The sequence below is a fragment of the Malania oleifera genome, chromosome 10 (assembly GCF_029873635.1).
Source record: "Malania oleifera isolate guangnan ecotype guangnan chromosome 10, ASM2987363v1, whole genome shotgun sequence".
In the NCBI taxonomy this organism is placed as follows: Eukaryota; Viridiplantae; Streptophyta; class Magnoliopsida; order Santalales; family Ximeniaceae; genus Malania; species Malania oleifera.
In genome coordinates this window covers 16,513,886-16,525,350 of record NC_080426.1, presented here as the reverse complement: position 1 = coordinate 16,525,350, position 11,465 = coordinate 16,513,886, and the positions used below count along the sequence as shown (strand labels likewise).

General features: G+C 34.3%; 1 protein-coding gene across 1 annotated transcript; it reads right to left on the bottom strand.

Moving 5' to 3' along the window:
* Nucleotides 1–4,121: 4,121 nt before the first annotated feature.
* Nucleotides 4,122–11,384, bottom strand: LOC131165425 (serine carboxypeptidase-like). The gene is made up of 9 exons (XM_058123233.1): nucleotides 9,603–11,384; nucleotides 8,514–8,682; nucleotides 6,456–6,575; nucleotides 5,811–5,954; nucleotides 5,583–5,733; nucleotides 5,410–5,498; nucleotides 4,835–5,093; nucleotides 4,555–4,688; nucleotides 4,122–4,456 (listed from the first exon to the last, which is right to left on the bottom strand). Exons 1-9 carry the CDS (start codon nucleotides 9,902–9,904, stop codon nucleotides 4,322–4,324), a joined length of 1,503 nt encoding a protein of 500 aa, XP_057979216.1. The 5' UTR covers nucleotides 9,905–11,384; the 3' UTR covers nucleotides 4,122–4,321.
* Between the last annotated feature and the right edge of the window lie 81 nt (nucleotides 11,385–11,465).

The window sequence follows — 11,465 nt, the reverse complement described above, 5'->3', positions numbered from 1 at the left end:
GTATTAGAGTAATTTTATATTTTTAGTAGTATGGAAAAAAAAAATGTAGCAGAATTTTCGGGTTGTGACAACAACCATCAATAGAAAATATTATTTTGAGACCAAGTTCACAAATTTGAACAAAAGAAATAATATTCAAGGTTAGGTTAGGCACATAATATGATTTAGGCAATGAAATTCTGGAAGAGGAAACATGACCAATATGATTAATTTTCATAGAAGAACCATTTGTTGTATGAATGATAGGTGTAAAGGTGGGAGAGATCGGAGATGAGAGTAAAGAGGAATCAAAAGTCATGTGATTACAACAAGTAGAATCAAAAAACCAAGATGTAGTTGAGATGGTTGCCAAAGCATAAGAATTATTAGATAGCATAACCTGTTTGAGAACACTTTCTAGATATTTTAGAGAAAAAAAGGACTGGGAGTTTTAGGATTCTGAAGATTCAGCAGCAGCAACAACAGATGAAACTAAAGGCCTAGAGTTATTTTATGGTTGAGGTTGATCTCCCCTAGGTTTAGGAGGTCGAGTAGGATAATTGTTAATAATATGACCAAGATGATGGCACTATCGACATTGGACCGTAGGACATTTAGAAAGCACATGACCCTTTTTAGAGCAATTCCTACAAAACTGCTAATCGGATGCGATAGGAGATTAACCACCGTACTAAGGTTGAGGGAACGGTGGCCAAAACAATATCAGGGGGGTAGAAGACTTTGTTATGCCAATACAAGTTTCCTAAAAAATGTTCTCATATATGTCAATATCCAAAGTAGGAAGAGGATGTCGATGCAGCAAAGAAGCACAGATTGGTTTATATTCAGGATGCAAGGCCATAAGAAATTGAATGAGATGCATTTAATTAGTAGTTATCTGGGATTGAGCAAGTTAATTCCAAAAAGGCTGAACCTGTGCCAAGAAATCATTGATCGATTGTCCAGATTCTTACTTCAAATTGTGCAGAAGAGTCCAAAGTTGATATTGATGAGCAAGACCAGTAGTAGTATATTGATGAGCAAGAAAATCCCAAATCTCCTTGGCTGTATCAAACTGCTCAAATTGAATATGAATTGATGGGACTAAAGTGTTATGAAGTTAAGTAATGACTTGATGATTCTTACTCTTCTAATCATCAATTCGTTCAAGAAATTTGTCCTGAGACTCCTTTTCCTTTCGTATTGGTGTACCAAGTTCACCGTAGTGATTCGTTAAAGTTTTTAAAACCTTTGATTTTTCAACAATAAAACCAAATTTACATCCAATGCCCGTAAACCTCTGAACTTCAAAAATATCTTTGTACATCATCTAGAGAAACTCAATGGATAGGTCGTCATACAGGATGTCGTAGGAGCAAATGGAGCCGGAGCAAGTCGGTGAGATAACAGTGGAGTTGGCAATCTGGGAGCATAGGTCCAAGTCGCAGACATTGTTGGAATATGAAGTGGATTGGGCGGGTTCTAAGATTGGCGCTAGGTCCAAGTGAGGCCACTACCGGAGTTGAATATAAGGGAGAAGTTTTTCTTGGGGATTCTGATGTCGACAGTGATGATGTAGTTGTCGGAGCCGATAGTGAGGTTGGAGTTGGCAGGGATGCTGGTGGATTGGTCGGGTTGCTGGAAGGCCTTAGACAGCCTGGATTGGATTGAGCTGACGGCAGCAGTGAAAACCGTGAAGGGAAGAGCCTAAAAAAAAAAATACTACGGCTCTGATTCCATTAAGAAAAATGGGAGAAAATTAGATGATATATTATCACTGTAGAAGGGGTATTTATACATAAGGAAGCTATACAAAGAAAGAAAAAATTACTTTACAATCTAATCAAATCTCCACAATCATTCTTATAATCAAAGCTAATTAAGCCCCCACAATCATTCCAATAAGGCTAATCAAATCCCCACCATTACTTCTATAATTAAGGCTAATAGGTTTGATGAGAAGTTAATTTTAAGCCAGTTTATCAAAGGAAATTGTTTGATTCAATTTGATCAATTTGACTTATAAAATTAGATTAGATTGATAATTTAATTTATTTTTTTGAAGAAAGATATTAAGAAATGAGTAAAATTAAAAAAAATTTGCAATATATTTAATGCATTAAAAATAATTATTAACTTTTTTTTTTTTATCTATTTGATTCTCTATTAGGTTTTGACTATACAATGAACTTGTCTTTCACCTGATACTCGAATATTAATTAAAATGTTCCTTTAGGAATATTACTAGCAACATTCTGATTAGATATACATTATATTTTTCAATTAGTGTGTTTTTAGTTGGTGGCAAGGCTTACAAGGCTAAATTGAATTAATTTGGACTAGACTAATTTGACTTACTGTTATCCTAATCTATGTTTAAATAGTAATACCCATAAGATAGGCTAATTATAAAAACATAAAAATACCCTTTAATTTTGTGCAAGTTTATCAAAATATCACTTGTCAACTTGTTGCGCTATCACAAATTTACTTACTTCTCAACTCTCTTTCTTGCTTTAGGGACGTGGCTTCACATCCCTGCTTCTCTCTCTCTCTCTCTCTCTCACACACACACACACACAAACATACACACGCACATCAGATAATACTAAAAAATAAATTGATATTATAGTTTTGTTTAGTGCAACTTTTTTCAAGAAAAAGAGACCGAATTTCTTCATTAGAAACATCCGAATATTTTGATTGAAACGAGGGGAGCCCTTATAAGGGTCTCATGCCGGAGAAGTTGATTGGCAGAGAGGCGGTACCAACAAAGATGTCGATTGCGAGAGAATGGGGATGGAGGTGGGGTTTGAGATATCTTCTTATTGTTTGTTATTTTTATTTTATTTTTGGTTAGCCGACCAAATGACCTAGAACCTTATCCCCTGTCATTGAGTGCTCTTTTCTGGTCATTGCACAAGGGATGTGGATCCTTACTTTAGTCTAGCATACAAATCACATACTTTTATATTGCGTTTGGGAGCATAAATTTTAGATTTTAAATTAAGTGGATTTGAACAAATTTTAATATAATTTTATATTATATTTTATTCAAATTCAATATAACTCCAAATCTAAGACATTTTCAATATGATTAGAATGTAATATAAGATTATATAGAAATTTATCCAAAACCACTCACATCCAAATCCAAAATTCAAAATTTATACTCCCAAACAGAGTGTTAAAGAACTTCAATAATAATATAACATGTACTCTACATTAGTGCCGTCAATGATAAAGAAATTTTTATAAACAATTGAACAAATACCATCAAATGCAAAATATATCCAACAAAATAAGAAGTGAAATTTTAATCCTTAGTTCAAAATCTCATCTTCCTCACACATTTTTACGATAAAAAGCAGGTTGGGTTGGGTTGGATTGCACACTGAACTCTAGGTTGATCCATGTCTTCAATTTATAAGAAAATTCAATCCACCACTTTGATCCAAATATCCTTGAAACCATTTGTTGGTAGTTTGATTCGAGTTGACCACGTGAATAGAACGGTTTGATTCACAAACTAATTCCCTTGCCCCATCTTTATGGCTCTAACCCTTCCATACAGGCAACAATTAAAGGTTTGTGTGTCTTCACATTGAGTAAGCTTAATACCAATTAACTTGAGCATGCTAGATTAATTGGTCAACCAAAATACATTATAGGGATAATAAGTTTGGCTTGAATCGGCAACCTGTCACCACAACATCATCTCACCAGCAGAGAGGGGAACAGAAGGAAAACAATAGTCTGCTCCACCTCAAAATTGAGGCGTTACAATTGGAAAATGGAAACAAACATGTTTCAAACTCCACACTTTCCATGATTTTGAGAACTGCAACCCCAAATAGCAAGTAAACTAATCATATCTCTGGAAACTTTTAAACCATAGATCTCTGTGTTGATGTGACAAACAAAAAAATGGCAACACCAAATTGTATTGAATTTTATTAAAATTTTCTATTTGTCATTTTACCACCAAAAATATTAAAACCTGAAACAACAAAAACAAACATGTTCTTGATCCCTTCTTTTGTTATATATTGTTTTGTAGGCTTGTTCTGTTAACATCAGTAGCCCTTGACGAAGCACTTGCAAGTCAAATAAACATATACCAATGCGTAAAATGCAAGTACTTAGAAAACCCATATATGCCAAAGGCAGGTTCCCATAAAAGTGTTGCATCATTAGAAGTATATTCAAAAAGGCGAATCACCAAAGCCACTGACCAGACTTCTGTTTTAGTACCAGAAAGATGGAGCATGTAAAACATTTATTTACAAGCACATTTGGGAAATTAAAAAATGGGGTGAAAAAAACCACAGGATGGAGGCCATCACATCTCGGCAACCAGAATTTCTGATTCAGGTGTGGCTGTGGCTTCAGAAAGTTTACCCCGAGTCCACCTCTTCAGCATCTCTAACGCAGCCTTGGGCTGGTCCATAGGAACCATATGACCTGCGTCGTGGACCTACATGACCATACATACAAACTAGTGTCAGCATCAAAGCAAATCCCTTATGCCTAATCAAGAGAGGGAGGGAGAGAGAGAGAGAGAGAGAGAGAAACCTTGAGGAAGGCAACAGACCCATGACTTTTCAACACTCCAGCCTCTGAACCATCAACTACAAAAGGGGTTTCAGGAGATGCTACAAACTCTTTCTGACCGGACCATTCCATGGCATGAACCCACCTTGAGTTACCTACTCAAATGCAATCATAGCCCCAAAAGGTCAAGCATTTTTACCATGTTCTCAATTTCCCTCTGAGCTCCTCACTGAGATAAGTTCACTTCCACTCTAAACCAAAGAATGATCCAAAAAATAAAGAGGAAAAAAGAAAAACTCACCAAGCCAGTTGCAGATGAGATCATATTCTCCAGCATAAACTAGCAACTTGACTCCATCTTCAAGAAGAGCAGGAATACCGACTTCCAGGTTTCTCATCCAGTCCACCAGCATGGCCTGATACACTGTAGGGCTACAAGAAACAAAGTCTAAGTCACCAACTCCAAGTGCATCCCTGACAGACCTCTGGTTCAAGAATTTCTCCATGTTCGAGAAGTCATAGCAGAGGCTCCCCTCACACTTCTTTCGGATGTCATAGTACTGCAAAGTTGCAAGACATTTCACATTGCTATATTAAGAATTTAATATATGTGGTTCACATTTCCTCAGCCCTTGAAAAAAAAAATTATTGCTGAGAAATATGTTTTTTTAGTTTTATTTTTATTTTTCTCTCCTTTTTAACCCTAGGTGCTGTGATTTGGCACAAAATGTGCTCTATTAAACAATGCCACCAAACAATATCTGCTATATCCCACCTTGTGATAAGTGCATAAAATGCTATCATGAAGTCCTGTGACATGCTAACAGTGAAAAAGGGGGGGGGGGGGGGGGGGAAGATGGATCTGTGTTTTCTTACATTAGTATCACCAGCGAGCAGCATTATACTACTGAATATGGTATTGCAAACAAAATATGAAGCCATGCAAGAGATTGTACCATCAGTGCCTGAAATTAAAAAATAAAAAATAAAATCAACTACTAGAGTCATAAACACAGGCGATACAGAAATTATGCAGTCTCAAACATTACCGCAGAGTTTTATCGCCATTTCACACACTGGAATGATCTTCTTAATGCGATTAAAATCAGTTTTCTTAATAATCCCCATGTCCAATGCATAATCAGTGTAAGCTTTGTATTGGATTGCGGGATCAGTGAGTCCATTTCCAATGGCAAATCCCTAAACCACCAGTTTTGTGTTACTGACAAGTTGAAATGACCCATTGGAACTCTGAACAAGATAAAATTATGGCCTACCTTCAAGTTTATATGAATTCCATCTTTAGCTTTGTTTCCTTGATGGACTCGAGCAGCTACGGCAGGAATATAATGCCCTGCATATGATTCTCCAGTTATGTAGAAATCATTGTTCGCGAACTGAGGGTGCTCCGCAAAGAAGGCCTAACATCACAGGGAAGAAACCAAGGAATCAAAACAGCACCTCAGGGAATCAAAATGGCAGACCCTTAAATTAGCATATGCCAACAATCCAAAAAACATTTAGCTTTTACTTTCTCCAGATGTATAGCCTATCTTTCAAAAATCAAGGCAACAGAATAACATGCACAGTTGGAGGCTATCTGTCAAGTGTGAAGAATGGAATATGCACCGGCAGTAAATTATCAATAGAGTATGTATGGTAGAAGTTCAATGAAAATTGAAAACCAGAAGAGTAGAGCATAGTCAAGTAGAATTTATCACTGGAGTTCTGGAAAAAATGCCCTATTTTTTTCAGATTTGAAATTACTTTTTTTTTTTTTAAATTTGCTTTTAGGAATAGGGAGGGGGGGAGGTGCAGTTGACACTCTGTTAAACTAGATCAAATCTGGTAAAAAGAAATGATTTTAGTTCCAATAAATCAGCATACTGGGAGAATGACATTAAAATACATAATTAGCATACCTGTAAGAAGTCATATAGGTCATTACTAACACCGTCTTCATCATGACGAGTGTCACGTTTATCAGAGCTATAACTAAAACCAGTCCCAATAGGCTGGTCAACATAGAGAAGGTTTGATGCCTGCAAAATGAACATATCAATTATGTTACTCTCTTTTTAAAAAGCCATACATTGTTGAACAAAATAGAACCAACTTAATTTTTTTTTTTTTTAAATGCAAATTATGTTGCACATTGATACCCTACAATATTAAATCATGTCATGATCTATCTGCCAAATTAAGTTGCACATTTCTGTTAGTGAAATGAAGCACATGACACTATAAAATTCCTGACCTATTAGACTATTCTTGAATTTATGAAGGATATTGTTCTGAAGTCTGAGCAGAGAAACATCACCATACTGAGACAATTCATTTTCTAGAAAAAAATTTAGTTTTTGAAATAAGAAAACTGGTGATGTAGCCAGCTGGCTAAGCCCTGGTCATATGCCCTCTAGAACTGAACCCTACTTCCAGCCCCCACTAGTTTGAGAATTTTCATTACCAAGACTGTCCACCAATTGTCTAATGCTACCAAAAACTGTCTCCTTTAGCTAATGGAATAAGGCTTCACTGAAATCTTTTTGCCACAGCAGATTTGGTCCTGAACGACCACATAGCATTCCAGTTCTTCATAAAAGTTTCAAACAGAAAACCCTCACCTCCTTTGTGGCTACCAGTTTTACGATCCTAAAATAACAACATGAAATGGGCAAACTGCTATTAAAGAAACATGGCTCACTATAGGAATTGGGCAAACACCCAAACACTAAGGCACATTTGTTCAAAAGTAGTAGTCTTAATTGTTGTAGTAGCAGCATATTATATAACATGCTAATAAACATTTGGGCACAAGGCATGCACCTAAGGAAAGGTGTTTGCCATTATCTCCGTTAAAAAATTTAAGGATAAAACTGAAGAATGCTTTTGACACTAAACAAACCTTTTTGATGATGTCTAATGTGACCAAAAGTGAAGATCCTAAATGAGATAGAAACATATAAATGAAAAGAGAACCAACCTAGACGTCTTGTGAAAAGTGACCAGGGGAATGCCATTAGTGCATCATGTTCTTATTAAGATGACAAGGAGAAATCCTATATCACTTGTTTGCAGCATTTAGTAAATGTAGCTTGAAATGAATTTTTCAAGAAATTAACGCTGTTGTTCACTATGTCTGGCGTGTTTATTTGAAAAGGAATACTATGGGGCATATAGTTGTGGTAAACAGTTTTCATTTTTCATTTTTTATTTTTCAAACTACTATAAAAATACTAGCTTAATTTCAATTTTCCAAGCTTTGTACTTAAAAAGAAGAAAATAAAGGATTTGTTTAACCATGGAAAACAATTTTATTTTTCATTTCTGAATATCTAAATAACTAAATAATCACACCTTGCTTTCCAAATTTTCAAAGATTAAATAAGAAATCAGAAATCTTGAAAACAATAAAAAGGTGTTTTCTAACTTACAAATTTAGAAAATGGGGAAACAAGGGGGCATTTTTGTAATTATTTGAAAGAAATTAGAAATGAAAATAGAACTAGTTTCTGCAAGTGAATAGTGACAAATTTTTTTACTGTTTTCTAGCTTTTTCTATACAGATTTTAGATAACTGAAAAATAAGCCCGACTTCGTAATTATTTCGAATACTTAAAATGGAATATGAAAACTATTTTCCACAACTAAAATGGCAGTAAACTCTTCAAGGATGATTTGCCTCCTTTTTATATGGTTTGGTAGAAGGTGGTATTTTTGGCTTCACTTTGGTCTCCAATCTTCAGTTGTGCTTGCAGGGATTCCTCTTACTCATACCCAGCTTGATTGGAAGATTCTGTTATTTTGGTTGGCATTCTTAGTATTTGTTTTCATACTTCTTAGTTTTACTTTTTTCCTTATTGGATTTCTTTTCCTCCTCTTCTTGTATTCTTTCCTTCTCACTTTATCCCAAAAAAAAAAAAGAAAAAAATATTGAACTAAACGTGGAAAAAATAAAAAATAAACAAGGAAAAATGTACCTTGTCCCAACCATACTCATTCCATACAACAGACAAGTTGTTTGTGATGGAAAACGGCCCATTTTCATAGAAAAGAGCTAATTCACTGCTACACCCAGGCCCTCCAGTCAACCAGATAACAACAGGATCTTTCTTGTTGCTGCGTGATTCAAAGAAGAAGTAAAACATCCTACATACAACAAAAGAAATGAATTAGTAAAATTATTAAAGAGACCGAATGGAAACAAACTATGGATGGCTTACATGCACCAAATATATGCAAGTCGCAGAAAAAGGATGTACGATTCCATTCTGTTGCCAATAATCTATTACAAGAACTGTTCATAATTAATTTAAACCTTTATCAGAATGGAGGTTCAGAAGAACCTGATGCATCATCAATATAGGAAAAGCTTCATGACAATTAACTCAATAACATTAAGCAAGCATTAAAAGATGCTTTCTCCTATAACCTGTTCACAAAACATTCAAGTTCCAATTCCCCAAATATTTAGGCAAACAAAGAAATTAATTAACAACTGCATATTATAGACTAATCAATCCCAAAAGCAAATGAAATTAGTACATTTTCGCATTTCAGTTTCTTAAAAGCTAAGGTTTCTGTATTGCTCGGCGGCATGTAAATACCGACTGCGTTCCAATAAAATCCCCCCAAAAAACATCATCTGGAAAATCCTCAGCCAAATTAAATAAAATTCGAGAATTAAAAAATTACCTAAGCCGCATGAGATAAAATTGTAGAAAATAAATCCTAAAATCCAAATAAGATGATCAATTATGGCATTAGACCAAATTCTAGGTTCATTTCTATCTGGCAGTATAAGCTAAAATCCAAAAAAAGGGGTCAATTATCGCATTTGAACAAATTAGAGGTTTCAGATTTATCTGACAGCACAAAGCCTCCCATCATGAACAAAACAAACCCTAAATATCCATTGCAAATTCAATTAAAACACAAAGAAAGTACGATTACGATATACAAGCACTAAGAAATACCTATCACAGAGCAATAAAGACCAAAATGAAACAATGCCGTGGTTGGAATAACATCGCAAGTAATAATTATCGCAGGGTTTCACACAGACATACCTAGCATTATGAGAATGCTTTATCTTGTAATATCCGGCATAATGACCAAGGTCCTCGACAGGTACTCCCTGACCAGCGAGACCGGGGAATCTGAAACGCCTTTCGACGATGTTCGGATCCACAGAAGAATCTCCGGAGCGGACGACATCGCCTGCATCCTTGGGGATCAAATTGAGCTCTCTGATCAGCTTCTCCGCCTGAATCGACGGGAAATTCGCATTTGATGGCAGGCGAAGATCGTAGGACACCGCCGCGGAAGAGAAAAGAAGAAGCAGAAAAGATATAACAACCAAATTCTCCATCTCTCTCTCCCAGAGGAATCCACTTTCTCTAGTTGAAGTGTCAGACCATATTTATAGTGTGAGAAAAAAATATCTACTGAGAGAAAAATAGAGTAATGAGAAGAAAAAGAGAGAGAGAGAGAGTAACGTTGAAGGGTTGGTTTAGAGAGGAGTGAGGAGAAGAAGAAGCGAGCAAGGAGGAAGGGTTGTTGGTGACGGCGCTGTTGCTTCGGGCGGGAGGCGGGAATAAAGGTTTGGATCTAGTGTTAACCGTCCTACCATAAAATCCGTGGATCTGAGCTCATTCCTCTCTTTATTTTTGTTTTTTGGTGAATAAAATTAAATAATAATGACGTTTGGTCGGCAGCATGGATCAGGCCTTTTCGTATTATAATTTTTAAAATTATTTTATATGGGAATACAAAATTACTTGAAATGAAAAATTCTTTGAAAAATTTTGAGCATGCAGTATTTTTATGTCTTGTTTGCTTTTAAAAATGATCATAAAATAATTTTAAATGAAAGACATTTCTGAATTTTTAAAATGTGAGTAAATTTTTGCTGTCAATTTCAACTTCCGTAATTTTTTTGCATCGAGAATTTAGATTATATTATGAAAATATGTACCTTGATAAACAAAATTCTAATAAAAAATGTGATTATTAAATAATCTTAAAATTATTGAGAATTCTAAAATTTGATTAAACCTACAAATCAAATGCTAATTAAAGGCATAAAAATAAATCATAAGGTGAAGAGGTACTTTTGATTTGATAGGAGCAGGTGTTCAAAGGCCTTTCAATTATGGAAAATATTATAGTAACTACGAATAGAAAAAAAAAATTATGATACTTTTGATTTTGAATGCTTCTCCTAAAATTTCATTTTATTTATTATTTTTTTTGTCATTTACAAATCAATTTTTTGTTATAGAAAATATAATATTTTATATTTTGGTTTTTAAAAACATAAAATTTTCAAAATTTTATTTTTAAAAAAAATATTTCATGAATGCCCTCCTTTTAATAAAATGTTTTTTTTTTTCCCAAATGATGTCAGTTCGTTTTTTATTTTTGATGTCAAATTTATTTAATTTTTTTAAATCTCATGAAGACTCATTATGCCTTCATATTCTATATTTAAATAATCACGTATTTAGGAACTTGAAGTTTGAATATTGAACTTGAATTTATACAAATTTGAATAAAACTCAACATCCATGTGACCTAATATTAAAAATGTTTACATGCATTTGGAAGCCTGAAATCTGAACCTCAAATTTAAAATTTTATAAATTTGGATTATAATGTCAAAACACTGGTCAATTTCTTTGAAATAATTCACCTCGTATCTAAAAATTGATTTAAAAAATCCATAATTTTCCCAAATATTTTCTTAAAATATCATTTCTTCATCTCTTCCTTGTAAAAAAATGCCCATAACATAAATAAATAAATAAATAAACAAACAAAATTATTACTTATTAGGAAAAAAGGAAAAAAAAAAAATAAACACAATCAGCATGCACACAAAAATTCCAGAACCTATGGTTTCCTGGTCATGATTCGTTATTCTCTCACGA

Excerpts from the sequence above, each read along its gene's own strand:
- LOC131165425 (XM_058123233.1), bottom strand. The coding sequence starts at position 9,904 with ATGGAGAATTTGGTTGTTATATCTTTTCTGCTTCTTCTTTTCTCTTCC. Across the intron at positions 5,499-5,582 it reads AATGGCGATAAAACTCTGCG|GCACTGATGGTACAATCTCT; the intron begins GTAATGTTTGAG and ends TTTTAATTTCAG. Across the intron at positions 4,457-4,554 it reads GGTCTGTTGCCTTCCTCAAG|GTCCACGACGCAGGTCATAT; the intron begins GTTTCTCTCTCT and ends ATGGTCATGTAG.